This window comes from Bidens hawaiensis, unplaced genomic scaffold, assembly GCF_021521415.1.
Source record: "Bidens hawaiensis isolate Kalapana, Puna unplaced genomic scaffold, B.hawaiensis_p1.1 tig00002306_1, whole genome shotgun sequence".
NCBI lineage: Eukaryota > Viridiplantae > Streptophyta > Magnoliopsida > Asterales > Asteraceae > Bidens > Bidens hawaiensis.
Genome location: NW_027491123.1, coordinates 1,439,242 through 1,466,159, shown reverse-complemented (window position 1 = coordinate 1,466,159; position 26,918 = coordinate 1,439,242). Strand labels below are relative to the sequence as shown.

The window sequence follows — 26,918 nt, the reverse complement described above, 5'->3', positions numbered from 1 at the left end:
ATACGTCAATATTTTTAAAAAAAATTTACACCATAAAAATAAGCATTTTATTCTCTTTAATTTGATTACCATATTGTTATAGTTTTCGAAGTTAACAAAAATTGCATTGGAGTGTGTTGCGGTCCGGTTTTGATGGTTTTAAACTAAACCATGAGCCAAATCGTTAGTAACATTTTTTCTAATCAAAAATCAAAATTGAACCGTTGAAAATTGAAACCCGACCAAGGCAAACGATTACCTATAGTTAGGTTCTGATTTGGTTTGTAGCTTCGATAATAAATTGAGTTTAAAATAAGAATTATTAATCTATCTATACATTTATTTTAAATTAAGCACCAATTGATACGATATTTAAGAGAATCATAATATAAACAAAGATAATTTTAGTCACGTCAATTATAAACCTCATTGGAATAAATAGAAGACAAAATCATAACAAGAACAAAACCGACAAAAAATCATAACAGAAAACTAAAAATGAACAGGCTTACTCGTATTAAATAAAATTTGCTTAGTTGTATTTTAACTATATATATATATATATATATATATAATAATATAACATATCTAATACCACATAAATAAATAACTAAAAGTTCAAAATGCCTTCAATATTTACGGTTAGCTTCAAATCAATCGTGAAACCGAACCTGCGAACGGCTTCACAGTTTCAAGCGAAACAATGAACACCCATAAATTTGTTACGTGATTACTATAGTATGTGTTTCCCGCTGCATCGCTCGGGCATCCGTCTAGTAATAATAATAATAATAATAATAATAATAATAATAATAATAATATATTCGACTCGCCACATCCCACCACACCGCACCACTTGATCCATGATATGATATTTTCTTTGTTGACCCAAATTAATCAAAATCCATACAGAGACCACTTCATCGTCTTCACCAACACACAACAAATTTGACAACCATGGAATCAGCTTTCGGATTCCGACTGATTCCAACGTCGTTTCTTCACCACCAGCTGCCCATTAACCTCCAGTTACCGGTCAAGTTTCAATCTTTTTATCTTATCTGTTCTTCATATACTTGTATGCTGATGTTCTTGCGTTTTACAGAGCTTACACCGTTCAAGATTCGCTGAGCGGCATCGGAATCGAAGGAATGTGATCATGAGTTGTTATGATGGGTTTCAGCTCACACCCACCAAGGTTTTCATGGAAGAGGTAAGTTTGTGTACCCAATTGGGGTTTATAATATTGTCGAATCATGGGTCAATTGTGGAATTGGGGTTTATGGATTTTGATTTTTGATCATGGGGTTTGTATTTTTAGGCGATTGGAGCTGAATATGGAGAAGGTTTTGAGACTTTTAGGCCGGATGGACCCGTAAAAGTTGATGTTGTAAGCTATTTACTGTGTTTTCATGCTGCATTTAAAGAAACAACAATGGCATGCCATACGGGCCTTGGTCATACAGGCCTAACTGTCATACGGGCCTGGGAAAATGGTCATTCTGGTCCGGACGGTATGGAAAAATGGTCATAACATGGGAAACCGCTTTATGCCGGCCGTATGAGTTGGTGTGGTCAAATTGTATGGCTCGTATGATGTGATTCACTGACACAAAAGTGATTGATTTCACGTGATCACTAACAGTCAGTTATACAGCTTGTATGATGATTTTGGTCCTGTCATACGGCCAGTATGATGATGTCACCTGCCACTGGTGTGTCTATAGCAGCACCCATTCAGTAGTTGCCACACTTATAAGTTTTGATCTTTATCATATTATTTGGAAAAAGAAGAGCAGGTTATGATTTTGAATTACATGTGTGTCCAGTTCATATAAGCCAAGTAAGCTTGTAAGATTGTGGTTTGTGTTGCTTGCAGGATTTTTTAAATGATAGATTACAAGAGGGGTTTCTAAAAAGAATCCGATACGCGTTGAAACCTGATGAGGCTTATGGACTTATTTTCTCATGGGACAATGTGATGGTAAGTTCTTTAACGTTTGCTTTATGGTGCTCCTGATCATGTTTTGCATAAGGTTGTATAATTTTTAAATTCAAATTTACATTTTCATATTAATCACATTTATGAAGAAGCTTTGTATTTCTCTATTATATATTTTAATCGGTTTGTATGGTTTTCTTGAATTAATGTTGTCATTTGTGGTTCTTAGGTGTTGTTATGGGAGAACGAAGCATGTGAATTGGAAAGATTAAAGTCAAAGCTCTCACAGTTATATAACAACAAACTTCTCAAGGTTATCTTTTTTATTCAGTTAAGCGATTATGTTTATTATATATTCACGAGTTAATTGCTTAAAGCCTTAAACAATGTTTTTGTTATTGTTTATCAGCTTTCAGAACCAATGGAAGGCCTGAAAGAATGGTTGGATGCAGTATCAACCGCCCGGATTCCTTGTGCGGTTGTTTCAAGTCTTGATAGAAAAATAATGGTTGAAATATTGGAACAAATGGGACTCATGAAGAATTTCCAGGTAAGAATAACGATTCACTTGCTAATCCACATTTTGAAGGGTGTTTGGACACACGTTATCAAACTGATCATCTAGTTTTTGAGAACCACATAGACGTTTTCACATGTTTTAACTGTGTTGCATGAGGCGATTATGTAACCACGGTACCACATAACCGCATTTGTTTTTGCCTCTTGTATCTGGTCAACACTATGTGCATGTTTATGTTCTCCACTTAAAATATGTAATGATCTTGTGTAGCATTGGTATAATCTAAAATGACCAAAATGCCCTTGTTCACGCACTTGTAGGCGATAGTAACAGAGGAAGATGGCATGGATTCCATGGCTCATAGATTACTTTCTGCAGCAGTAAAGGTAAATTCTTTCAAATATCAAACATGATTAATTTCCATATTTTCATGTAATTTAAAACCTTTTCATATTAATGGAATTTCCTTTACAGTTGGATAGAAAACCGTCCAAATGTGTGGTTTTTGAAGACGACCCTCGTGGTATAACTGCCGCTCATAACTGCACAATGATGGCGGTGGTGCTTATCGGTGCACATCCAGCGTATGAATTTCAATGAACATTAAATTCCTAATGATATTTTATAATTTTAAGTAATTGTAGATTAATGTTTAAAATCAAAACTTGCAGGTATGATCTGGTGCAGGCTGATTTGGCTGTTGGTGGTTTTAGTGAATTGTCTGTTATTAATCTCCGAAGGCTATTCGCACACAAGGGCTCGACTTTCATGGAGCTACAAAAGCAAGTTGTGGAGAAAACACCTCCAAGGAGACTAACAGTTGACACCATCTTTTGATTCTTGTGAAATTCTTGATGTAAATTTTTGTAAAGTATACAAGGTTGAATGTTATTATTTTGTTACATTGATATCAATTCTGTGTATATATAACTATTAGTGATTTGTATTTGTTTTTTAGATAAGATGAAAAATACACCAGATCTTTGTTAGCTTCTTGATAATTGACAATATTTCGTTGTTTAAAGAGCATTTCTGGTCAGCTCAAGCACTTGATAACAATAACGCGACCAGTTGAGTCAAAACCCTATAACTGATCACCATGTAACGTTTACGATTTTGTGTCGCCTGCAACATAACATCTATAGACCCAACACAAGCTTCGCGGTTTTAAATAATCACTAACAAAATCCTCAAGATGCAATAAAATATTAGGATTAAATTGAGCCATTTAGTGAGGCAAAGGCCAAATTCCATAAGCCATAAACACTGGACCATACAAACTAGCCATTGAACCATTGGTGCACCTATTTGAACCTATCTTTTCTTAATCTTTCCATTTCTTTCACCATTTGCCAATGTTCATTTGATAGAGACGTCTCGCCAAAGCTCACCGCCATTAGCTGCCCCATAGTAAGCCACCTACATATCACAAATGCATAAACTTGATAAACTAACAAAAGAGTAGAATAAAAAAAACAAAAAAGGTAAAATAAAATAAGATTAAAAGAAAACCTATTAAAATCTTCAGTCCCCAAGACCCGATCGGCCTGTCTAGCTGCAACCATTTCATCTTCAACCACCTATCATTGGCCGAATGCAACAAGTTAAAAACAGTTTTAAATAAATTAATAAATTACAATCAGATCAATACCTTTTGTATATCTGTCCCGATAGAATGTGGCAATGATCTAACAGTAGCCAAATACCATCTCCAACCATTTAATGTTTCTTCATCCACGATTCCAACAGGACCCGCAGATGAAGGTTGAAAACAAACAGCTATATCAGCTGGTAAAATGTTTGATTTTCCTTCAGAAAGAATCAAAAATTGAATATCTGCATCCATATTCATTTTATAATATTTAAAATCATATTCCACCTGCAATAGTAAAACAAATAATATATCTAATTTCAAATTTTAAACCACATAATACAGAACAAAATTTGTAAAATTATACCTTCTGAGACTCAATTAAATCCTTGAGCAATCGCGTATTCTCAACACCGGTACTGTTTAGCGTCCCACACTGTAATTGTGTCTCGTCTATTGTAAAATGTGACCCCTCTGCACACTGAAGGACGCCCGGCACCAGTCTGTAAAATTAATAATAATAAAAAAGGTTAATTAATCTAATAAAAGGTAGATTACAGTTTTAGTCCCTCTGGTTTGGCCAAAACAACCCTTTTAGTCCAAAGGTTCTAATTTGACTTTTACAGTCCATTAGTTTCAGTTTCTTTTCAATTAAAACCCAGCTCTCTAACACCATCCATCTCTGTTTTTAACTTTCTTATGAATCGACTAAAATACCCCTAAGCTAAAAAACCAAAAATACATATTCGACTAAAAAGGGTTATTTAGTAACAACATGAAATATCATAAACAATATTTTTTATGCTACCTGTTTGTTTGATAATCCTTTACGGGGGCAAGTGAAGCGGTATTAAGATAGTCAATTGTGAGAGGAATATGTTGACTGAAAGATACAAGATTTTGCACTGCAGCATCAATACGATTACCAAATACAACTATACTCGATTTGTCAAAAGTTGTAAGGTTAAGTGATAATTTCCCCACTGCAATTGAGTCTGCTCGCGTGTGAACCTGTAACAAAAATTCTATTTATTTAATATTGAAGCATGCATCTGAAAATTAAGATTATGGATTATAGATTCTTGCCTTTGATAATAGATGTAATAACATAAAACGAGCGGCTAATTCGTCACCACCGAGAACTATTGTAAGATGATGCAGAAGAGATTCGCGTAGTTCTTTTATGACATAAGGTTTTGGCTGTAAAATCACAAAAATCAAACACTAGTTCATATTGCAAACCATAAGAAAGGAGTTATTAATAGCTGATATAACGTAATATTTACTCAACAAAAAATTATAGTAAAAAAATACAAGTTATTAAATTTTTGACATTTTTAATCTTCTCTTAAAACTTGCATTAGAATATAAGAATTTAGAGTGCAAGTTAGTCCTAAATTACTCTAGTTCAAAACTGTTTTACACTAGTTATTTGTATATTTAGTAGGTTAATTTTATTTGTACCGGATCCCACCCCAATTTTATATTATGAAAGTTTTCAGGGGTATATATGAAAATGGCGCATTATAACTACCATAACATACCTCGAATGTTGGTGAACTGATAACCATGTCAATGAGTGACAGCTTTCTGTGCACAAGGCAATGAAGACGTGGCACCTGAAAACATATTCTTGTTAACATATCAAACCTATATATAAAAAAGAACAATAAAACGAAAACGAGCATTAACCTTGCTAGAAGGTAGGTTGACTAACTCCTCATGGTCAAAACCCAGTTCATTTTCTTCTTTAACATCAGTGTCAAATGTAAGGACACCAATAAACTCAAACACATCATTTAGTTTAAACTCAGACTCTGGAGTATCGTATACCTGCAGAAAAAACACCCTAAGTTATATAAAATATGAAACATCGTCTTTAAAATTTATAATATATATAAATTTACCTTCACTAGACATTGAAAATTAGTTCTGTCAAAATCAGGCTCCATACTCATACCACAGCCTGCCACCTCAGCAATGTCCTCCGGTTGAAAAGATTCACCTTCTCGCTGTCATGAATTAATGATCGCATCAAGTTAGTTTAAATTATGAAATTATATTCGGCTGAAAAATTTTAAAAGATAACAAAATTACAAACTTACCATCTTCTTTGCGCGTGGAGAATCCGGTGTCTCATTATTCGAGACCTGTAATTGACGGAATTTATGTAATTTAAAACTTTTCAAGAGGTATACATAAAAAATATAGATTCAAGATTAACCATAAGTCCAACATACTTGCATTTCCACCTCATTAAAAACCGAACAGGTGTCTCTTTGTCGCTTCTCTTGGTTGGCTGATGCGACGAGTGCCGTTACCATACCATCAGAAGTAGAATCTGCCCATGAATTCTGACCAGGAACCTATAAATAAAGAAGGAAACCCATAGAAAGTAAGAAACGAGGATGCATGAAATTATTATCAATACAAAACACCTAATATAAAAATGCATACATATGGTCTGAATCAAATACAAATTAAATTAACATGCTAAACATGCGAATCAAATAGTGTAATTATATATACAAGTAGTGTAGTTACACTAAATACAAAACACTGAATACAAAACAACTACTTTACATAATTACACTACTTGCATATATAAATACATCATTTGATTGGCATGTTTAGTACAGTTTTTAAGTTTGTACGTTCACTTTCCCATGCATACATAAATATTATTTTAGCATGTCTTATTTTTAAAAATTAAAGAACTCACAGGAACACAGAAGAGTAGCCTACGGTCCCAGAGCCGCATATCGAGCGAAGAACCCATGGGAAACTGAGAAACATCTGTGAACTTGTTGGTAGTCCATGTGTCTTCATTCTTCAAAAGATATAATGCAAAAATTAAAACATTAATAATAATAATAATAATAATAATAATAATAATAATAATATTTACACACCTTATAAGCACCAACATAGCATTCATTTCCCAACATATCTTGTATCATTCCACGAAACCGAGCTAATGAATTTGGTTGAATCCATTTAACTGTTGAATGACTTAGAAATGGGACCTAAAAATAATATTCAAATCAATCAACATTGTTTGGACTCAGAAGACTTAAATTAGGGTTTATAATGAGAGTGGTGTATGCCTACAATAATAATAATAATAATAATAATAATAATAATAAAGTAATACGGTGAAATAACAAACCCTGGAATTAATTACCTGGTTTATGACGTGGTTGTGAAAAAGAATTTGTTGAAAGAGATCGGCAACGCCCCAATCTCTCCGGTCAAAAGAAGCCGGATCTGAACCGCCGGCAACCGCCTTCTCGAAAGTGGACCGGACGGCCCCGAGTGGGTTCGACAAGCAATCGTATTCGCGTCCCACCATCTCCTCTTTTCCCACACTCGACCAGCGAACTCTGAGACCGACCGACACAATAAGGAGCCTGGTGGTTTCCCGCCAAAGTGTAGGGTGACGTGGATTGCCGCCAATTTTAGGGCCCCTGTTGTATGTATTAACTGAACCGTATCGGACGAGATCTTGTTTGGTTGTGTTTGTTCGGTAAGCTTTTGTTGTATAAACGGACGGTTCACGAACGCTCTACCAAACGAAAATTCATGTCAATGTTCGTTCATTAACGAATTGAGCTTGTTCATGTTCGTTTGTTAATATTGTAAACAAACACTAATGAACATTACCGGACGCTAACGGACACTAATGGACAGACAAACTTAAAACAACACTAACGGATAAACAAGCATAAAAGATTACATATTAATTCGAGAATAATAATAAAATAAATAACACAAATCTGGAATTACGCCTAAAATATCCAAAAAAAACTATTAAACGAGCATGACCTTTGTTCGTGTTCGTTCGTTATGCTTACTGAACCAAACTTTTTTTGTTCGTGTTCATTCATTTATTGAACAGACAAACATAAACGAACTTTCCGTTAGACGACATTTGGTTCGTTTAAAGTCCTATTTCTAGGTGTTAGTATATTTGTTAACACAAATGTAACGTTGAAGCTCGTTGAAACAAAACAAAGTTCTATTCTATAAAAAAAAGTGTTTATTAGGGATGCCTTCAACACATGATATGAAGAAATCATTCTCTTCAATCTAACTCGGATGAGTACCGCCACCACATAGTACAAAGACGACTCATTTTTATGAATAAAAGATACGGGTTAGTTTTTTGGTTTTTGGTTTGATTAATTTGGTTAATAGCCAAAATCAAATTTGGACTAAAACTTCTACCTAGAAATACATAAATATATGATATGAATGTATAAATACATGAAATTGTGGTATAAAACAAGAAATACATGAAATGAAGATATAAAAGCTAGAAATATATGACAACATGAATAGTTTGATTCGATTCGGTTAATTTCTGTTAACCGAGGGTACAAAAAATTACCTAATAACCGGTTTTCAATTTGGTTTAGTTAGTTTTGATTCAGTTCAGTAATTGCTCACCCTTAATAGCCCTTAATAGAAGAAATGTAAAATTCTTTTGCAGCCAATCTTACACATCTCATGCTAAGTTTCTTAACATTTTTAGCAACATACAACTTGCAAAGCAGAGTGTACAAAACTTAAGCCCTTTTAGCAGAGAAATATACAGCCATATAGAGAAGCTAGTTGCCCTTGCACCAATATATCATTAACAACCTTCTATACAACATAAACCATACCAACTTCCAACAAAGATGCCGGAGGCACCTTCAAAACCACATCCGGGGCCCCGACAATTCCGCCTAAGAAAATTATACGCGAAATTAATCGCCAACCTCTTAAAAACCGACGACCCCTGCTTCGATTTCACATGCGAATGACCGAGAATGAATGCAGTCCCACTTTGTTGTGCATCCAATAAATCTTGGAGCTCTTCTCTCATTTGCCTGTCTTTTGGTTCCTCGGTGTCATTGTTATGATCATCAACAGCAAATGTTACTCGTCTTGTTTTGGTTTGCGGGTCCATTTCGACTATGCCTGATATGCTCTCAGCTGTTGGAAACCCGACTGATACGCTAAGTTGTTGTATACTTTCGTCTGGATTGAAATCCCGTGTTGAGAAGTCTGAGTTCCCGATTACTGTTAAGCGATACTCTCCTGATGATCTAGTTGATCGAAACCCGTCTTCTTCGTTACCTGCATGGGATCACAATAATCGTGATAAGCAAATATTAATATTCATCAGCAAGTAGGGGTGTAAATGAGTTGAACCGAACATTAGCTACTCGAAACAGGCTTGCTAAAAACTTGAATCAAGCTAAGCTTAAACGATCTCGGTCAGGCTTGAGCTTTCAATGAGGCTAATTTAATAAGGGAGCTCGAGCCGGCTCACGAGCCTAAACAAGCCTTTTATTTATATAATTTCTTATTTGTAGTTAAATAAATTTAATTTCTAATAACTACTATTATATATTAAATTATGATAAAAGTAATTAAATATTATTATATCATACTATACTATATTATATATAAATGTTATATTTCTAAGTACACAAAGTGCTTATAAAAAAACTAATTAAATAAATTATAAATAATAAATGAGCTGAGCCTGTGCTGAGCTCGAGCGCGAGCTTGAAAAACTACTCACCAGCCACGCTCGAGCTTTAGAAATAGGGCTCTAAATGAGCTGAGATTTAGCCAGAGCTCTCTAAAGTTAAACAAACTCGGGCTTGGTTCATTTGCACCCCTAGTTTCAAGTTGCGAACTCGATTCAAATTTGAAATTCAACAAATAATTAACTATTAAATAGAAATATATGTGTATATATTTTTATTTTTTTGCTTATTTAATGTAAAAGAGTAAAAAAAATGTCACTTGGTGTTATTGTGGTGATATGGATTGGCAGTAACGACCAAACATGTAACTTTTGAAACTTTGGGCCAAAACTCTAATAAGGCCTCACCACAGAGATCATCCGTGTAACTATTATCAAAAAAATATATAAATCGAATTTGGTTTTTAGTTCAAAAATCACAAGTTTGTAACTCAGTTAAAAAAACCGAAATTTGAATTCAGTTTGCTCTATAAACAAACCCAATAAAAAACCGAATTTGAATTCAGTTTACAAGTAACACTAAACACAACTTATGTACAGAAGTTACCTGCATCACTAGTCGGTTCGGGTCGGGACCAGTCATAACAAATAAAATCAGCAATCCGGTTGACAAGTTCAGACTCAAAAGAATCCACATCTTGGTGAACATCCCGATACCCGTACCGCACAATGCATCTATACGACCGAAGACTAGCGGGCCCCACACGACCCATAAGGTACCTCTCGGCTGGAGGAACAAATGGAACAGGCACAGCTTTCACGCACACAAACACCAAGATCCGGTGAAAAGCGGGCAAATTGGTCACGAACCGTGAGAAGTTAGCCGGGATCCCCGAGGTCAGATCCGTGAACACGAGCCCAATACCAGGGACCCGTGAAATACACAAACTCGGGCCCAAAGCTAGCAACCATTCTAAGGAAACCTTGTTTTGAAGGTCATATTGGTACTTTTTGGTGGTCCCATAGTGCCAAATGAACATTATGGTTACTAATATAAGTGCTAAGAGGATTGGGAGCCACGCGCCTTCACAAAACTTGACTAACGAAGCTGAGAAATACAGTAGTTCTATTGACCCGAAGAACAGTAGGAAGCATAGGGCTAGAATTGGCGGTTTATGCCAACAAAGAATGATTACTAATGATGTTAGGCATGTTGTAACCAGCATTACAGCCATAACGGCCAATCCTGCAAAATGAATATATAAAGATTGAAAATTTTGATATAGTATCAAATGGGTCAGTTCGGGCTATGCTCTATATATAACAGGTCTTAATAATAAAAGGGTTAACTTAAAAGGAAAAAAGTCAACGGATCAAATTTTGCAGTAGTACATTTAATGTGTAACTCCTTAAAGTAAATTTAATCATAATTAGTTTATTACTGAAATAACAAAGATTTTATAACATATTTAACTTTTAAAACACTAAAAACTCTATGGTCAACTGTTCTTGAAAAAATATACCTTTCTGACTTCTGAGGTCAAGCGTATTATATTTTGAATCCAAATTCCGTACACACACTTTTCACTTAATCCAGTTCACTCTATGACGCCTTTAATAAAGTTATATACTGTAAGCATAACTGTCACACGGAAATTTACCGAAATCACTAAAATTCTAAATTTAAAAATCAGTTCATTTGACTCATAACTATTAAGCACCAACCTGATGCATTTCCCATGTGTTTGATGTCCCTGAATCCAACGGTCACAGCAATACATAAAACCATGAGAATCCAGTTAATCTCCGGGATGTAAATCTGACCATGTTTCTTATCCGAGGTATGAACAACCTTAACCCTTGGAAAACAATTAAGTGATTGACTTTGGTTAATGATTGAGAATGTTCCACTGATGATTGCTTGACTCCCGACAACAGAAGCGAGAATGGCTATTACAAGAACTGGCCACCTTACACTTTCTGCATATCATGTTATCAACTAGTTAATATTCATTATTATGAATATTTGTTTTTCAAGAAAGATTTTGAGTTAAAAGGAATACCTGGTACTGAGACATAATAGCTGATGTCATCAGCCATCTGATGGTTTTTAGACAAGTAAGCTGCTTGTCCCATGTATCCTAGTATCAGTGCAGGATAAACCAAGAAGGTGAAAGCAATCTGAAAAAGAAGTCATTAGTTAATAACCGAAGTAACCGAACCGAAATAACCAAACCCAATGAAAAACCAACAGTTTTGTTTTTATGTTTTTTTTAAACTGATTTTTCGGCTCAGTTTCTGTTTTGTTATTAAAAAAAAACAAACTGTTTAAGTAATCATAACAAATTAATAAAATGGCCCAAATATTTTTGGAACAAATGTGTAATAACCATTTAAACTATCAATTAACAAAAAATTTAGGCCCAAATTCATTGTTTTGGACCATTTCTGGCCCAAAATTTTCACGCCCAAGATGGTAAAACCGAAAGTCGACCAAACCGAACCCATATTGTGAAAACCGAAAATTGAATGGTTTTTCAAAATCCAAAAACCGAATAAATTCATTATATTGGACCACTTTTTGGCCGAAAATTTTCAAGCCCAAGATGGTTAAACCGAAACTCAACCAAACCGAACCCATTGTACAAACTGAAAATTGAACGGTTTTCAAAATCCATAAACCGAATATAAATACATTTTTTTGGAGCACTTTTGGCCCAAAATTTTCAAGCCCAGATGGTAAAACAGAACCCATTGTAAAGACCAAAACTGAACAGTTTTTACAAATCTAAATCCGAAAATAAATTCATTACTTTGGAGTTTGGACCATCTTTTTTTTGCCCAAAATTTTCATGCCCACAAGGTAAAACCGAAATCGATAAAACCGATAATCAAACGGTTTTCAAAATCCAAAAAACCAATTTCAGTGTGAGCCCAAACCGACCCCTAATAATAGAGGTGGTGGTCAAAATGGGTCGGGCCAAACGGGTGACTTTGGGCTGGGTCAGGTCATCCCACAAACAAACTAATTTTAAAATTTTTTATTATTAACTCTTTAAACATGAAAAATATGAGAATACTGAAGAACACAAAATGTACCTGAATTGCAGCATAAGAGAAATGACCAAGATTGGCAAACATTGCTTCCGAACCTGTCAGTAAAAATTTGATTTTTTTTAATTAAATTCAAATGTGAGATTTAATCTTTTTGACCTCAAAAGTCAGACAGTACCTAATTTACAAAGATTTTACCTGTAATGCACAATAAAATGCCTCCCAAAGACATCCACCCTCGTTTCTTTGTTTTCTTTATAAACTTATACATGTAATACAGTGATAGAGCTTTGTAAACATGCGGATTCCAATAGAATATATTATATAGCCCGAGGCCACTGATGCATAGCAACCATAACAGCACAACTGGAGCAAAAAGGAAACCGACTCGATGTGTGCCATAATGTTGTAGTGCAAATAAGCACACTAATATGAAGCAGGTAATCGGGATCACAGCATCTGCAAATATTAACTAATTTAGAATATGCACTCATACACCCTTAAAGATTTGACTTTTTTGCTTATCTCGAGCCGTTTGTCAAATAAACAACTTCAAACCAGCTGCAAATATCTAAAGGAAAACTAAAATTACCTATTTACCAATTAATCCTGTTTCATAAGAAAACTCTTGTTTCTCACTGTAGTGTCCTTTTTGGTGATTTTGAAACACTCACATCCAAACACCCTCTAAACAACTGATAATGGTAGGCATGTAAGCAAACCGAACATTTAATAAACTGCTTGGCTAAAGGTTTGTTTATTTAATAAACGAAGGAACATGAACACAACTCTCATTTGTTCATTTATGCACATTTAAACTTGTTTATGTCCGTTCGTTTACATTTATATAGTTTACATTTGTTTATATTCAAGGGCGAAGTATAATGGGGACCGGGGGTGGCCCCGGTCACTGCCGTTTTTTCGCTTAGTAGGGTAATTTTACGCGATTTTATCCGAAAATTCTTATAGGTATTGAGCACGGTCACCCCCGAGGTACTGGGTTCGTGACTTCGGTCACCGTTGTGACTAAGCCCAAGCTTCGCCACTGTTTATATTCGTTCGTTTACATTTATTAATATATTTATTTAAATTTAAGCCCATTACAACTTGGTCTGGTTGTACTAACCTTTAGGCCCAATGCATTGTTCATCACATTTACTTTTAATTGGTTTTAACTCATTTATGTTCGTTTATTTATATTGTTAACGAACATACATAAACGAACACGCTTATTTTCTTGACAGACGAACACAAACAAGAAACCCTGCTCGTTTAATTGTTCGTGTTCGGTCATTAGTTCAGTTAAAGTTAAATGAATGGACACGAACATGCTCCGTTCGTGTTCGTTTGGTTCGTTTACAAGCCAAGATAATGTAAAACTCACTCACATTCATGGTGTTCTTTGGACATTGATAACTCAAGCCCAGAAACAGCAGAAAAAACTGCAAATTTGAACAAAATATGTTAAAAAAATGCAAGAAAGTAAAAGAATTTGAAAAGTATTCTATATTTACCAGAAATAACTGGTGTAAGAACTCCATCTCCAATTACCATACAAGTGCCAAGAAGAACCAAGATTAACAAAGCTGTATGCAAAGTTTTGTGCTTTTCAAGTAATACTTTCACTTTTGAGCCGTTTTCGCGTTCTGGCGGTTGCATCAGTTAATAAGTTGAAATTGATTCATCAGCAATTTGCTTGTTTGGTAGCAGGCTTACGTTAGCATGCCGACATATTGAGGAATAAAGAGCAAATGTTCCACCTATGCATTCATCAATAACAAGTTTCAGCTTGATCACTGAAAACCAGAGGTGACAATTTTGACCCGATCATAATTTAAATTATTTACCTTCACCGTTATCATCAGCTCGAAGAACAATAAACACGTATTTGAACAACGGCACGAGAGTTAAAGTCCAGAAAACAAATGAAAGCACACCAAAAATCTCTTCGTTTGTTTCTGAGTGATGAATATCTTCTGCAAATGTGCTTTTGTAAACATATCATCATCATCGTACTCAGTATATCCCACCAATAGCAATGCTATGGTAGGGTCTGAGGAGGGTAAGATGTAGACAGCCTTACCTCTATCCCATAGGGATAGAGAGGCTGCTTCCGGTGAGACCCCCGGCTCGATAGTAGTTTTGCATCAAGCCTTGGACATAAGGCACATAGCACTCAATCATCGGGACACCGGCTGATCGGTGCATGTGCCCTTGTCTTTCGGCTATCAACGCCACCACATGATGCCTGATTAACCTTCCGCCACTTTTAACGTTATTTTCACGAGATTAGTAAAATAACGTCAAAATTAGTGCAATTTTACTTTTGCCCACCCGAGGGTTCACACATATATACATTATATGCGCGCACCGCAAGCAGGGCGTTGCTTTTGTAAACATAAATTGGTGAAATGCTGAGGTCATCATAGACACACCAAGACTCTGATAAGCTAACACCAATGTTGTCCTCCATGAATCCTTCTAAACACAATTAACCAACATATAAGCATTGTATTTATAAAGATTGGCTATATTGAAAATTTGAAAAAGACCACCACTTGACTTTTATTTATTGCTAAGAAATCATTGGTTTTGTAAAAATTTAAATAAGAACAATAGAGCCACTAAATTGTTTAATCTTTCACTCATTTTGCATTCTTTGGGGAGTTTGATAGCAACAAAAAGATAATTTTTGTAATTTGAAAAGAATATTCCAAAACTTGTGAGCAGACCTTTGAATTTACCCAACACTTTCTATCACCAAGATCCATGCTTTCTCAGAACTGCTTATGTTTATGATGAAACAAGCTAAATGCAGATTCCAGCTGAAACAAAATATATATAAATTTGCATTTTTCTTTAGAAACAAAAAGAGGATTACAAGACTAATATAGAAACAGTGACCCACTTGATTTCGAGAAAGATGAAAAGAGCCTGATGAGCCAAGATTTCAATGAATCTATTAACCAAAAGGGATCCAAGCAAAAGACAGGAAGATGCAAAATCGAATCAAAAAGATTGTCTTTTTGAAGAGGTAACTTAAAAAATGCACAATTTTTCAATCAAGATGATACTTTCTTGAATAAAAAATAAGTTTCAGTGACGCCACTAAATCAACCAGTTCCCATGACCACGAATCAATATCAAGAATTAAATACTCAACACAAGTGGTGATCAACTATTTAAGATATTTTAAAAGATCACTTCAGCTCAAATAGTAAGAAAACCAGAGAATGTTTGGGAGAAGAAACAGGCAGACCAAAATCACATGACTCAACAGAAATTGCATTATCATGTCCAAAATTCAATGCAACTTTCAAGGGCAAATTTGGCATTTATCTCTCTCTCTAACTCTCTCTCACACACACATTAAAAACACAGTGTGTCTTCACGTGGTTTAGTGAGAGAATAAAAATACCCAACAATGTGACAACGTCCCTAATTATTAGTTAATTAAAGTGTGTGACATTAGGCAAGAATCCATTATCTATATCCAAAACCGAAATAAACCTCATGACAAGAAAACTAAACCTTCTAATGTTAAAAAAAGAGCCATCTTAACTAACACAAAAACCATACATTAAAATATAATTGTTAGAAGGTTAAGTTAATTAAAGTCTTTTTAATAATAAAATAACCTTATAGTGCATACACATATTTGGTTTTATCATGTAGATAGAATAATAAGTCAAATCTAACATTTCTTGGACTTTTTAACTGGTTAGTGCTTTGGGACCAAATTTGTCCTTTTTTTATTTGGTTTTTTATGCACACCATGAAAGACAAAAGTAGACTCTTTGCAACACTGCATTTGGCCTTTTGTTATAAACATTTAAATTTCAACAGCGCTAGAGGATACGACTAGGGGCATTTACCGTCCAATTCGGTCGATTTTAACGAAAATTATGATACAAAAAGCTAACCATGGTTTAAAAAAGCGGCAAACTAAGCCAGCTTTCCCAAAAACAGCAAACTAAACCAATCAAAACCGTTTGGTTTAGTAGTTTGAACTTGTTATTAAAATAACTAGTTCTTATTCAAATTTTAAGAATGATAAAAACAAGTTTATAGAATATTATACATACGCATACATCCCAAAATGAAAGGGCAATCCGGTTCACACTATAGTTCTTAGTTTCAAGGGATGTAAACAAGTAGAGCCATTTCTAGCTCGAAATTAAACGAGGCAGCTCAACTGTGACATTTCTCGATTTCGGGTCAAATTGTATTTATTTTGTATTTGTTTTTATGTTGTAAACCGACCCGATTTATCTCCCGAACATTTCAAATATATAAAATATTGGATTTTATGTTACTAAAACATTCCCGCTTGTCTAATTTGAAAAACCCCCTTTTACGGATTCGAAAACGGACTTAAAACGCTCAAGATACATCAAAAACGAACTTCCGGACGTGAACCGACGTGCAGACCAGCAGCAGCCCCATCTTTTTTTTTTGTTGTTTTGTGACTTGTCTTGACCCCTCTTGCATGTAAACCTTGATATCACACCCCATGCTTGACCCTTTCAACCCACCCTATATATACACCCATATCCCCTTCATTAATCCCTGCTCATTCATCTCTTTCTCTTCCAATTCTCAAGCATTCAAAGGTGTTCTTCATATTTTTTTACCATAGTCTTACATTATAATCAACTTGTTAACACTTATTTATACCTGAAGATTGTTATACAACATATATATAATAGCACCCTTTGTACCTTCGGTGGGCATTTCTCCGGTCTCGGTCGGTTAAGTGTCCGGCCCATAAGATAAAGCTACATGGAGGACTCGTAGTAGTCCTTGATTATATATATTTTTCGCATCTAACCATCAAAACTTGTTATACTTGTTTAACTTCTGCTCATCTTAGTTCTATTTTACATTTTGAGTTCCATAGTTATGGGTTTGTAGAGACTAGCCTCGGTTATTCCGTAAATAGCTCAAAACCGGAAGCCGAACTCTTGTTTACTAGTTTGTTTAAATAGTTGTATAAACATGTTTTATGTAAGATTTGAGTTTCTAAAATCATTTTAATTAGTTCCATGGTTATGGGTTTGTAGAATCTAACCTCGGTCTTATCCCGAAACAAGATCCGAACCGGAAACCGAACTTTCGTTTAAAGACTTTGTTGTTGACTTTTTGTATGTAAAACTTTGGTATTATTATTTATAAATTATTTTATAAGTTCTATAATGTTTGGACATGTGGTAACCATTCTTGGCCTTATTCCAAGATAAAAACCAAACCAAACCGAACTAAACCAAGTTTACTCGCTTAAGACACAAGTGTGTTTTTAACCATTAAAGCTTATATATTTCTTTAAAAATACTTTATAAACTGATTTTAATTATTTTCACAAAGTACTCGTGTAACACCCTTGGCAAACACAACATTGTCCCACTCTTAGGCTATCCCACATCGGCCGTGGACAAGAGAGATCACTAGTTCACAAGTAATGTCCTGCCTCTTCAATCACCAACGCGTGTTGGGCAACCAAAAACAAATCCGTGAGCTCTTCGTGGGCAGAGCGGAAAATATTAGTGGTGCGAGGGGCCGGATGTTACAGTTGGTATCAGAGCCACTCTTGTGCCGTTCGGGATGTTGGGACACGCCTCATCGATGACGATGAGTCCAAAGGGGGGTTGTCTGTAACACCCTTGGCAAACACAACATTGTCCCACTCTTAGGCTATCCCACATCGGCCGTGGACAAGAGAGATCACTAGTTCATAAGTAATGTCCTGCCTCTTCAATCACCAACGCGTTTTGGGCAACCAAAAACAAATCCGTGAGCTCTTCGTGGGCAGAGCGGACAATATTGGTAGTGCGAGGGGCCGGATGTTACAGTTGGTATCAGAGCCACTCTTGTGCCGTTCGGGATGTTGGGACACGCCTCATCGAGGACGATGAGTCCAAAGGGGGGTTGTCTGTAACACCCTTGGCAAACACAACATTGTCCCACTCTTAGGCTATCCCACATCGGCCGTGGACAAGAGAGATCACTAGTTCATAAGTAATGTCCTGCCTCTTCAATCACCAACGCGTTTTGGGCAACCAAAAACAAATCCGTGAGCTCTTCGTGGGCAGAGCGGACAATATTGGTGGTGCGAGGGGCCGGATGTTACAACTCGGAATGTTGAATCCAACTTGATCTTATAACAAAGTTTGGACCGATTAAACCAAACACTCGCTTAACGGACGTTGTTAGTTCTAAAACAATAGAACTACATACTTGGTAAGTCTCTTTAAGATTTATTGAGTTATCTCATACATTTATTATTTTGGGAAAGTTGACTTTGGGTTTGGTCAAGTCACCAAGACCCGAACCAACCACCCGAACACTCGTTAAAACTCGTTTTAGTATCTATATTATAAATGGACTTGCTTTCTTGCATTTTTACCCACCTTATTACTTAACATAGGTTGAGTAAAATTAAGGACTAGATACTTTAACCCGATTTCGAGCAAACTTACATTTTTAAAGGACTATTATTATAATTTCTTAAATATTTACATTTAAAACCTTAAACTTTAAATTGTTTACATTTCTTATCATTTATTTTCGTTTAAAGACTTCCAAGACAACTTTTCTAATACAAGACTTCTTCTCCTTTAGGCTTCGTTCGTTAAACTCATCGTTCCGGTTAATCTCCAAATCATCAAATCTTTCAAGTTTATTACTTGAACGTGAGTACTTTCATCCCCCGTTTTCACTCTTTTATATTTTGGGGGTGACATTGCAAACTTATTCAAATCCAAATGATTTATACATGAGTCTTAAACCACAAACTTTATTGTACACTTTACTTAAATAAATGCTCGATTTGGTGTTACATGCTTATATGCTTAAGTGCTAATGTGTTTACCGCTTTTGGATGGTTGATTCACAAAATCCAAGTATATCTGGCATCCCCTTATAGAAAGGTGTCGTTAATGTATTCTTATTAACGATTTCATTTATCTAAATTGTTGCTATTATTTATTGTTTTGTATACAAGTTGTGGAATTTCATATTATATATCTATTGTTCAAAAACTATGAAATTGCTCACCAATATTTGTGTTGACAAAATCTATTTATGCAATGTTACAGGTTTGACTTTAGGTTGACTCGATGACTTGAAGAAAAAACGTTATCGAGACTATTAGGATATTAGCAAAACGAACAATATATTATTTACTATGATTTGAATTCGGTTATTGTATGAACAAGTTATGTGACTCTTTGTGTTTTTATGAATTTAAATGTGCTGATTAAATATTGTCACTTAATAGTGTCGTGTGCGATGAACAATTGGTTGCGCCCCGACGTTTCCGTCATGGTCGGGGTGTGACATCCACTCAAGCTCGAAGTCAAACAAGCTAAAGAGCTAGCCAACGAGCCGAGCTTGGCTTGAGCTCAACTTAGTTACAAAAATGAGACAGCTCGGCTCAGGTCGTTTCAAATCAAGTTTTATTAGCTAGTTGTATTCGAACTCTTATCGAACGAGCTACGGGCCACGAGCTTTTTGAACAAAAAGAAAAGATATCTATCTATATAGAGGGAAACCCTCTATATATAAAGCTATCTAGGGACGAAATCAGTACTGTACCAGAAAATACCGATACCGAAAACCGAAAACAAGTAAAACTATATACCAAATACCATACTGATTTTTTCGGTTTGGTACCAATCTATGCCTGCACCAATGAAAAGCCAAACTGAGTGGTACCGATTCCAAAAACATGAAAAAATGAATACCTATACCTGCAACGATTGTGTTCGGTTGCGTCGGTTTTCAATAAAAAATGCTCATCCATAACGTACACCCTAACGTTAAAGTAAGTAGTAATAATAATAATTATACTAAAACCATAAAACGTGAAACATACCCTATAAGTTACACCTGACCGCGTGCAGGCTTCAAGTATTTAATTTATTTAAAGATATATTATAAGCAGCAGGCCAGTATTTGTGGTCCAAAATTGGTCATATATACTGTGTCATTTTCTACATATGTTCAATTCAACGACGACTATTGGGTAACCAGAAGGTCACCAGTCACCACCTCATTAATAAGTTTACAATAGCCCTAAAAAAAAAAAGAGTGCTGGCCGTTTCACATTTCCACGTAAAATTGCTTTTATAATAAATAATAATAATAATAATAATAATAATACGGTTTGAAAATTAGGTCACATTGAAACAAAGGAGATTATTAGAGCTTACGGATTAAAAGCAGATTGACGTTGCAGCAGGTGATAAGCCAATTGCTTATTATTGTAGTGAGTGAATGGATAGGAAATTGATTGACGATGGATCCACCATTGCAGTTGCTGTTGCTGTTGCTGTTGCTGTTGCAGTTGCAGTTGCAGTAGAAGATGATGTTCAGTGTGTGTAATAAAGTGACCAATCTGCAATTATATTATATGATTGTATCCCTGCAAATATGGGCCGGATATTTTTGGGGTTGTAAATATTTATTACCCGGTAGCATGTGCGATGGTTTCCTTCCTATTGTTTTTACGATTCATATATTTTTTTTATATCCTTTTAATTTGGAGAGTCTCGTTCACTCTGTGTGCATACTATGTTGTCTTAACCGGACCCATGCTGGCTTGGGCATTCCTTTAAAAAACCATACCGTCGGCTATCATTTGACAGTCGTTGTACAAACTCTTTGACGTAACACACAGGGCGACTAAAAGGCAAGTGGGCTCGAGATTCGAACCGGTACAAATACTTTGTTGGCAATATCCACTCAAAGTATCGCAAGTTAGGATTGAACTTGGGTATTCACTTGAGAAACCAAACTCGTTTCTTTAATTTCTCAAATATTTCCATTTTAAATCCTAAACTTTATTTATTTACTATATTTGTCATGTATTTTATTTTAAACCCTTCCAAGACTACCTACTAACACAAGACCCGTTTAATATAGGTCTTGCTCGTTAAATCAATCTCTCCGATTATTCACAACACTATCTTTCAAGTTATTTGTTAATGTGAGTACTTTTTCATCCCCCGTTTTTCTTCTTTCGTTTTGGGGGTGGCATTGCATACTTATTCAAATTCAAATGATTTATACTTGAGTCTTAAACCACAACACTTATTGTATATGTTTACTTAAATAAATGCTTGATTTGGTGTTATATGCTTTACATGATTATGTGCAAATTCTTGAATGCTAAGGCGGGTAGCCTCTTGAATGCTAAGGCGGGTAGCCTCATCAAAGTATGATCATACGTTAATTCCGAGTATATATGGTATCCCCATATAGAAAGGTGTCGTCAATGTATTCTTATTGACGATTTCATTATTGTCGTCAATGTATTCTTATTGACGGTTTTATTATCTAAATTGTTGCTATTATTTATTGTTTTCATATACTAGTTGTGGATTTCATACTATATACTTATTGTCCAAAACTATGAAAATTGCTCACCAACCTTTATGTTGACAAACTCTATTTTATGCAATGTCACATGTTTGATGTTAACTTGATTGGATTACTTGAAGAAACTTATCATCTTGGCTTTAGGATATTAGAAAATGAAAGAACAAGTTATTTGTTTATCTATCTATTTGGCATTTTGTATGAACAATTGTTGTGTTATTTATGATGATATGGATTTAAATGAGTTGTTTAAATATTGTAACTTTATAGTGTCGTTGTGCAATGAGCAATCATGTCGCGTTTCGACATTTCCGCCTTCATTGGTCGGGGTGTAACAAAAATGACACTTAGCTCTTATAATAATCTAAATTATTCTATTGATGGATAATAATCCATATACTTACACTTTGTTGGGGGGGGGGGGGGGGTCCTCGGCTACCATCATCGGGTAGGGTATCCCATTGGAGTGCGCCACCCCTTATTGTTTAAGGATAGCTAGTTAGAGATAGTGTGTGAGATGAGTGACTAGTGTGTGATGGAAAGTGAGAGCATGCGTGTGTGTGTAAAGAATGGGATAGTTGAGAGTAGTGTTTGAATATTGTTTAAGTGAGTTTAGAATAGTATATGATGTAACACTAACACGATATTATATGATGTAATCATCTTTGCCCTGATAAAGTGATGGTTATAAATTTCATTTTTTGTTTTTAAGAGCAATCCTTATATCATAATTACAATACATTTTACACTCAATTTACCGACTACTCAAACACAAGGTTACTTATTATATATGCTACTTATCTTACGTAATTTTAGTATATTATTGCTGGTAATTAAAACTTAAATTATAGAAAATGGAAATAATTATGCTCTTGTTGATGAGGATAGAAATGATAATGAATTTCATCTTAAAAGTGACCATGTACTTTGCGTTTAATACTCTAATGTCATAAATCTATTGTAGACTTTTATTTTAAATTTTAAAAACTTTGTTGAAAATTTGATTTTTTAATTATGGAATCATATATATTTTGATTATTTTTAATTAAGTTTAAGTTATATTTTTATAGAATTATATGGTTATCTAGTTATAGTGGTATAATCCATTTCTTAGGCCATTATTTTATGGCTAAAAACCGATTCTTAAAACATTGTGGAGAACTATTGTTTCTTAAACATGTTTTTGTACAACACAATAAGCGCAGGTACACTCTTCTGGTTTGCTTTCAAAATCTTCTTGAAAGAAAAAAAGAATAAAGAAAACTAAAAACCTATAAGTTATTGCGTATTAGTCTGTTAGTTGTCTAGGCTGGACCATATTTGTTTGTACGATGTGATTATTCGAGCATCCTATTTCCTCGTAAGTAATTCATCTTGAAAGCATCACCTTTTGAATTATTAATGATAAACGGATAAAACATCAAATTTGAGATTGGTATCAGTTGTACACAAGAGTCGTTTCCGTGGAGCGCCGTGAAGAAGCCGGCACCGGGCCCTTAGTTTTTTCTAGATAGTTTTTATTGGTGTGCGTGAAGTGTATCCTGTATGAGATCCGGGATCACTCCATGTTATTTTAGGGTGAGAGGAGTGTTTCATGACACTATCTTAAGTTCCATCAATCATGTAGTATCATATTATTAATATCATCAATTACTGTAAAACTCCTTAATCACTAGTAGCACTCATCTCAAATACTCTAAAACTATGTTTTCCCCTTTTCTTAAAAAAAAAAAAATAGTTATAAACATGATGACTTATTGAGTATATAAAGATTGAGAGGCAAGCATTCCAAGACACGATATGAGAAAAAGTTAAAGTAACAAGATATCAAAAGAGAAAATCATTATGTCGACCTTTATTACATGGTATTTATCACATTGGATACCTTGTTTGAAAGAAATTATTTTTAAACAGAACACTAACTTCTTGGCCAATATACGATATGAGAAAATCACTTCGATTCTACGCAGAACACTTGAAAGTATCTTAGCTTAGCTCTACTAGAAAAATGACCAAAATTCCCGACCGAAAAATACCGGTAGCAAAATTTTTGACCGATCTGCGACCGAAATCATAGTGGTCGCAATATTAACAACTAACTCAGGTACGGTCGTAAAACGGTTGCAAAAATAAAAGAACAGGGTTGTGAGCTGCGACCGTATGAGGTGGTCGGAATAATATTTCTGGAACAATAGACACGATCAAAACTGATATTACACGTTGCATTAAAAAAAGATGATAATTGCCATTGATGATTTCTCGGAGAATCGTTTCAATTGAAATAACCATTGATTAAATCTGCAATTGAGGTCATTCAATGATTTTTTATAGATTTGTGTGTTGTGTTGATATTCTTATTATTAATATGTAGAGAGGAGTATGATTTGAATTTACATGTTCAGGTCTGCATATGGATGCTTAACAGAGAAGACAAATGATATCCAATGCCAAGGTATAACATCTCATATATTCTATTTTTAAGTGTATTTAGATATGATTTTGTAACAATACAATTCATGTGAAATGAAAACTTGCAGAATTTGATTAGTCTGTATATGAATTAAACATTTTAGTTTGTGATCATTCATAAATGTTCATCTTGTTAATCTTTTCATGCACAGTGGTTCGTTTTCACATGACAAAATGATAATAGTACACTTGTTCATCACTTTAGTATTGGTGGATATGGACCTAGAGGTGCACGAAATAACCGTTTTGGAACTGAACAAAGCCGTAGGATAATAATAGTAATAATAGTAATAGTAATAATAATAATAATAATAATAATAATAATAATAATATGAATATGAATATGAATATGAATATGAATAAAGTATTTTATTGGTTGCAAAAATGAAAACTGTTGTTGCAGCTGGAACACCTGGTTTGAGGCCTGATGGCAATGGGAAGCCTGCAAAGAGCCAAAAAAAAAAAAAAGTGGAAGAGGGGGACGGATAATGTAGTAGTCATAACATAAACTTGTATTTGCTTGAAATAAGCTGTTAAATTTGGATTGAACTTTAAGGTCAAAGTTTCACCTTTTTTGTTATTCAGGTCCCACCTTGCTACTACAGCAGCAGCTCAAATAGCAGCTGCAAACCCACACAGTATGCAGTTGGACCTACCAGTTGATCTTAAAGAAACGACATATTGTTTCTGCAACCAGGTTCGTGTAACGACCCTGATGTAAGTATTTTAGACAAAATGAATACATGTGGTAACGGGCCAAAATGGACGCCTTCGGTTAAAAAATAGTTTCGTTTAGTAGTTAGTGTGCCAATACAATGATCTACAATTGTTTAATAATAATAATCTATGCTTTGAATACAAATCTACAATAATTAGTTGGCTCGGTTTGTAAACGAGACAGGCCAAGCCAGGATTGGCTCGCTCGTTAACCCTCATTGGCTCATAATTTCTCATAGTTAATAGTTTTGAACTTTTTATTAATTTTATTCTATTCTAATTTTCTCTGTTGTGTTAGTGTAGCCTCGTGTAGTTTATTATATTGATTTTGTTGAAAATGGATACAAATCTACAATAATTTGTTGACGAATGCTATGGGCTCGTTTATAAACCAACTAGCAGTTTATGAATTTGGATCTAGTTTGATTCGGCATGTTAAACATATAAAAGCAGGTACTTGAAGAAGTGATATCAAGTAGCTGTGAAGCAACCTACTGGACATTTCAACTTCAAACTAGTGGAAATGGATCAGGTTTTGAAAATGTAGTTTATATATGCAAATGAATATAAATTAAGAACAAAAGGGTTGTTACCTTTTTTTGATTGTGCATTTCAGGTTAATATAATTTTTTTTTGTCAAAATAGTTCAAATGTGTTGCAGCATTGTTTTCTCCTACAGTGGTTCTGTTTTCGTGCATCCACATGGAACCAGATGCAACTAAGTTCCCCTTTGTTGGTGATAAGGTAAACCTTTATACTGGTGTCTGTTTACAAATCTGTCTAAAACTCCAAATATGCTTGGCCAGTTTCTCCTTTGTAGTCTCATTTAGGAAGTCATTATCCAAGTTGATATTTTTATATTGTTTTTCTAGAATAAAACTGTTTTGAAGTGTTGACATAATTATTAGAATATTCTGTGCATTCAAACATATTTTTACTATTTTTCTAGAATAAAACTGTTTTTTCTAAAATTCTGTTAAATAATAATTTATGGTTTTTGTTTTATTGCAGTGGAGAAACAGAAGACACCTTTATTAATGATCTTTCAATTGGTTTGGCAATTGTAACTATCATTTTAATTACAAATATATAAACGAATTTAAATTATTTTTATGTATGGTTTTTGTTTTGTTGCAGTGGAGAAACGGAAGATACCTTTATTAATGATCTTTCTATGGTTTGGCAATGGTAACTATCATTTTAATTACAAACGTATAAACAAATTTAAATTATTTTTATGTAGTATCGATTTTGACTAATACAATATTACAGTTGTACATCTGTACCTTCAAATCAAGGCATGAGACCCATGCAGGTCTAAGCGTCTTGCAAAGTACACCCAGGTCCATTTTTCTTCTCTTTCAAAATTGCTTTCTCTGCCTTTCATACTTGTTGATGAATGAAAGTTGAAAATAGTTATTTAGGTGACTCTAAAATACCAAGAAAAAGCCAATTATATATAAACATATACTATGTTGTATGATGTATAATATGTCAACATGTTTTATCATGTTATGAATATTAATAGTTTATACAAACAGTTTATACTAGCAGGCAATTGATAATTTTAAGTTTAGTGATATACTAACAGTTTGTATAATGTTAATTATTCAATTGGCACTTAGTAGTTAGTACATATCTTGGTACTTATCATTAATATCATCAACTACGGTAAAACCTGTTAATCACTAGTAGCACTCATCTCGAACACCCTATAACCATGTTATTTTCCTTTTCTTTAAAATAAAAATTATAAATATGATGAATTATTGAGCATGTAAAGATT

At 34.4% G+C, this 26,918-nt stretch overlaps 1 protein-coding gene and 2 pseudogenes across 3 annotated transcripts; 1 reads left to right on the top strand and 2 right to left on the bottom strand.

Moving 5' to 3' along the window:
- The first annotated feature begins 936 nt into the window (after window positions 1–936).
- Window positions 937–3,278, top strand: LOC143615807 (5-amino-6-(5-phospho-D-ribitylamino)uracil phosphatase, chloroplastic-like; annotated as a pseudogene). Its single transcript, XR_013150543.1, has 9 exons — window positions 937–1,014; window positions 1,085–1,192; window positions 1,301–1,369; window positions 1,859–2,015; window positions 2,151–2,234; window positions 2,331–2,471; window positions 2,762–2,827; window positions 2,916–3,025; window positions 3,113–3,278. The product of XR_013150543.1 is annotated as a 5-amino-6-(5-phospho-D-ribitylamino)uracil phosphatase, chloroplastic-like (transcript).
- A 395-nt stretch (window positions 3,279–3,673) lies between these two features.
- LOC143615799 (mini-chromosome maintenance complex-binding protein-like) lies at window positions 3,674–7,389 on the bottom strand. The gene is made up of 14 exons (XM_077088829.1): window positions 7,217–7,389; window positions 6,945–7,058; window positions 6,755–6,862; window positions 6,273–6,398; window positions 6,138–6,182; window positions 5,940–6,044; window positions 5,725–5,865; window positions 5,577–5,651; window positions 5,119–5,232; window positions 4,841–5,043; window positions 4,400–4,535; window positions 4,093–4,320; window positions 3,954–4,021; window positions 3,674–3,860 (listed from the first exon to the last, which is right to left on the bottom strand). Exons 1-14 carry the CDS (start codon window positions 7,382–7,384, stop codon window positions 3,746–3,748), a joined length of 1,746 nt encoding a protein of 581 aa, XP_076944944.1. The 5' UTR covers window positions 7,385–7,389; the 3' UTR covers window positions 3,674–3,745.
- A 1,290-nt stretch (window positions 7,390–8,679) lies between these two features.
- On the bottom strand, window positions 8,680–15,863 carry LOC143616420 (potassium transporter 2-like; annotated as a pseudogene). Its single transcript, XR_013150660.1, has 12 exons — window positions 15,784–15,863; window positions 15,301–15,400; window positions 15,000–15,049; window positions 14,416–14,621; window positions 14,083–14,328; window positions 13,957–14,010; window positions 12,767–13,027; window positions 12,614–12,666; window positions 11,578–11,695; window positions 11,240–11,494; window positions 10,122–10,760; window positions 8,680–9,156 (listed from the first exon to the last, which is right to left on the bottom strand). The product of XR_013150660.1 is annotated as a potassium transporter 2-like (transcript).
- Window positions 15,864–26,918: the final 11,055 nt, after the last annotated feature.

What these genes read in the sequence shown, in the direction of transcription:
- LOC143615799 (XM_077088829.1), bottom strand. Translation starts at nt 7,384, where the DNA reads ATGGTGGGACGCGAATACGATTGCTTGTCGAACCCACTCGGGGCCGTC. An exon ending in ACAACCACGTCATAAACCAG is followed by an intron (nt 7,059 to 7,216) that starts GTAATTAATTCC and finishes TATTATTTTTAG; the next exon opens with GTCCCATTTCTAAGTCATTC. An exon ending in GGGACTGAAGATTTTAATAG is followed by an intron (nt 3,861 to 3,953) that starts GTTTTCTTTTAA and finishes TGTGATATGTAG; the next exon opens with GTGGCTTACTATGGGGCAGC.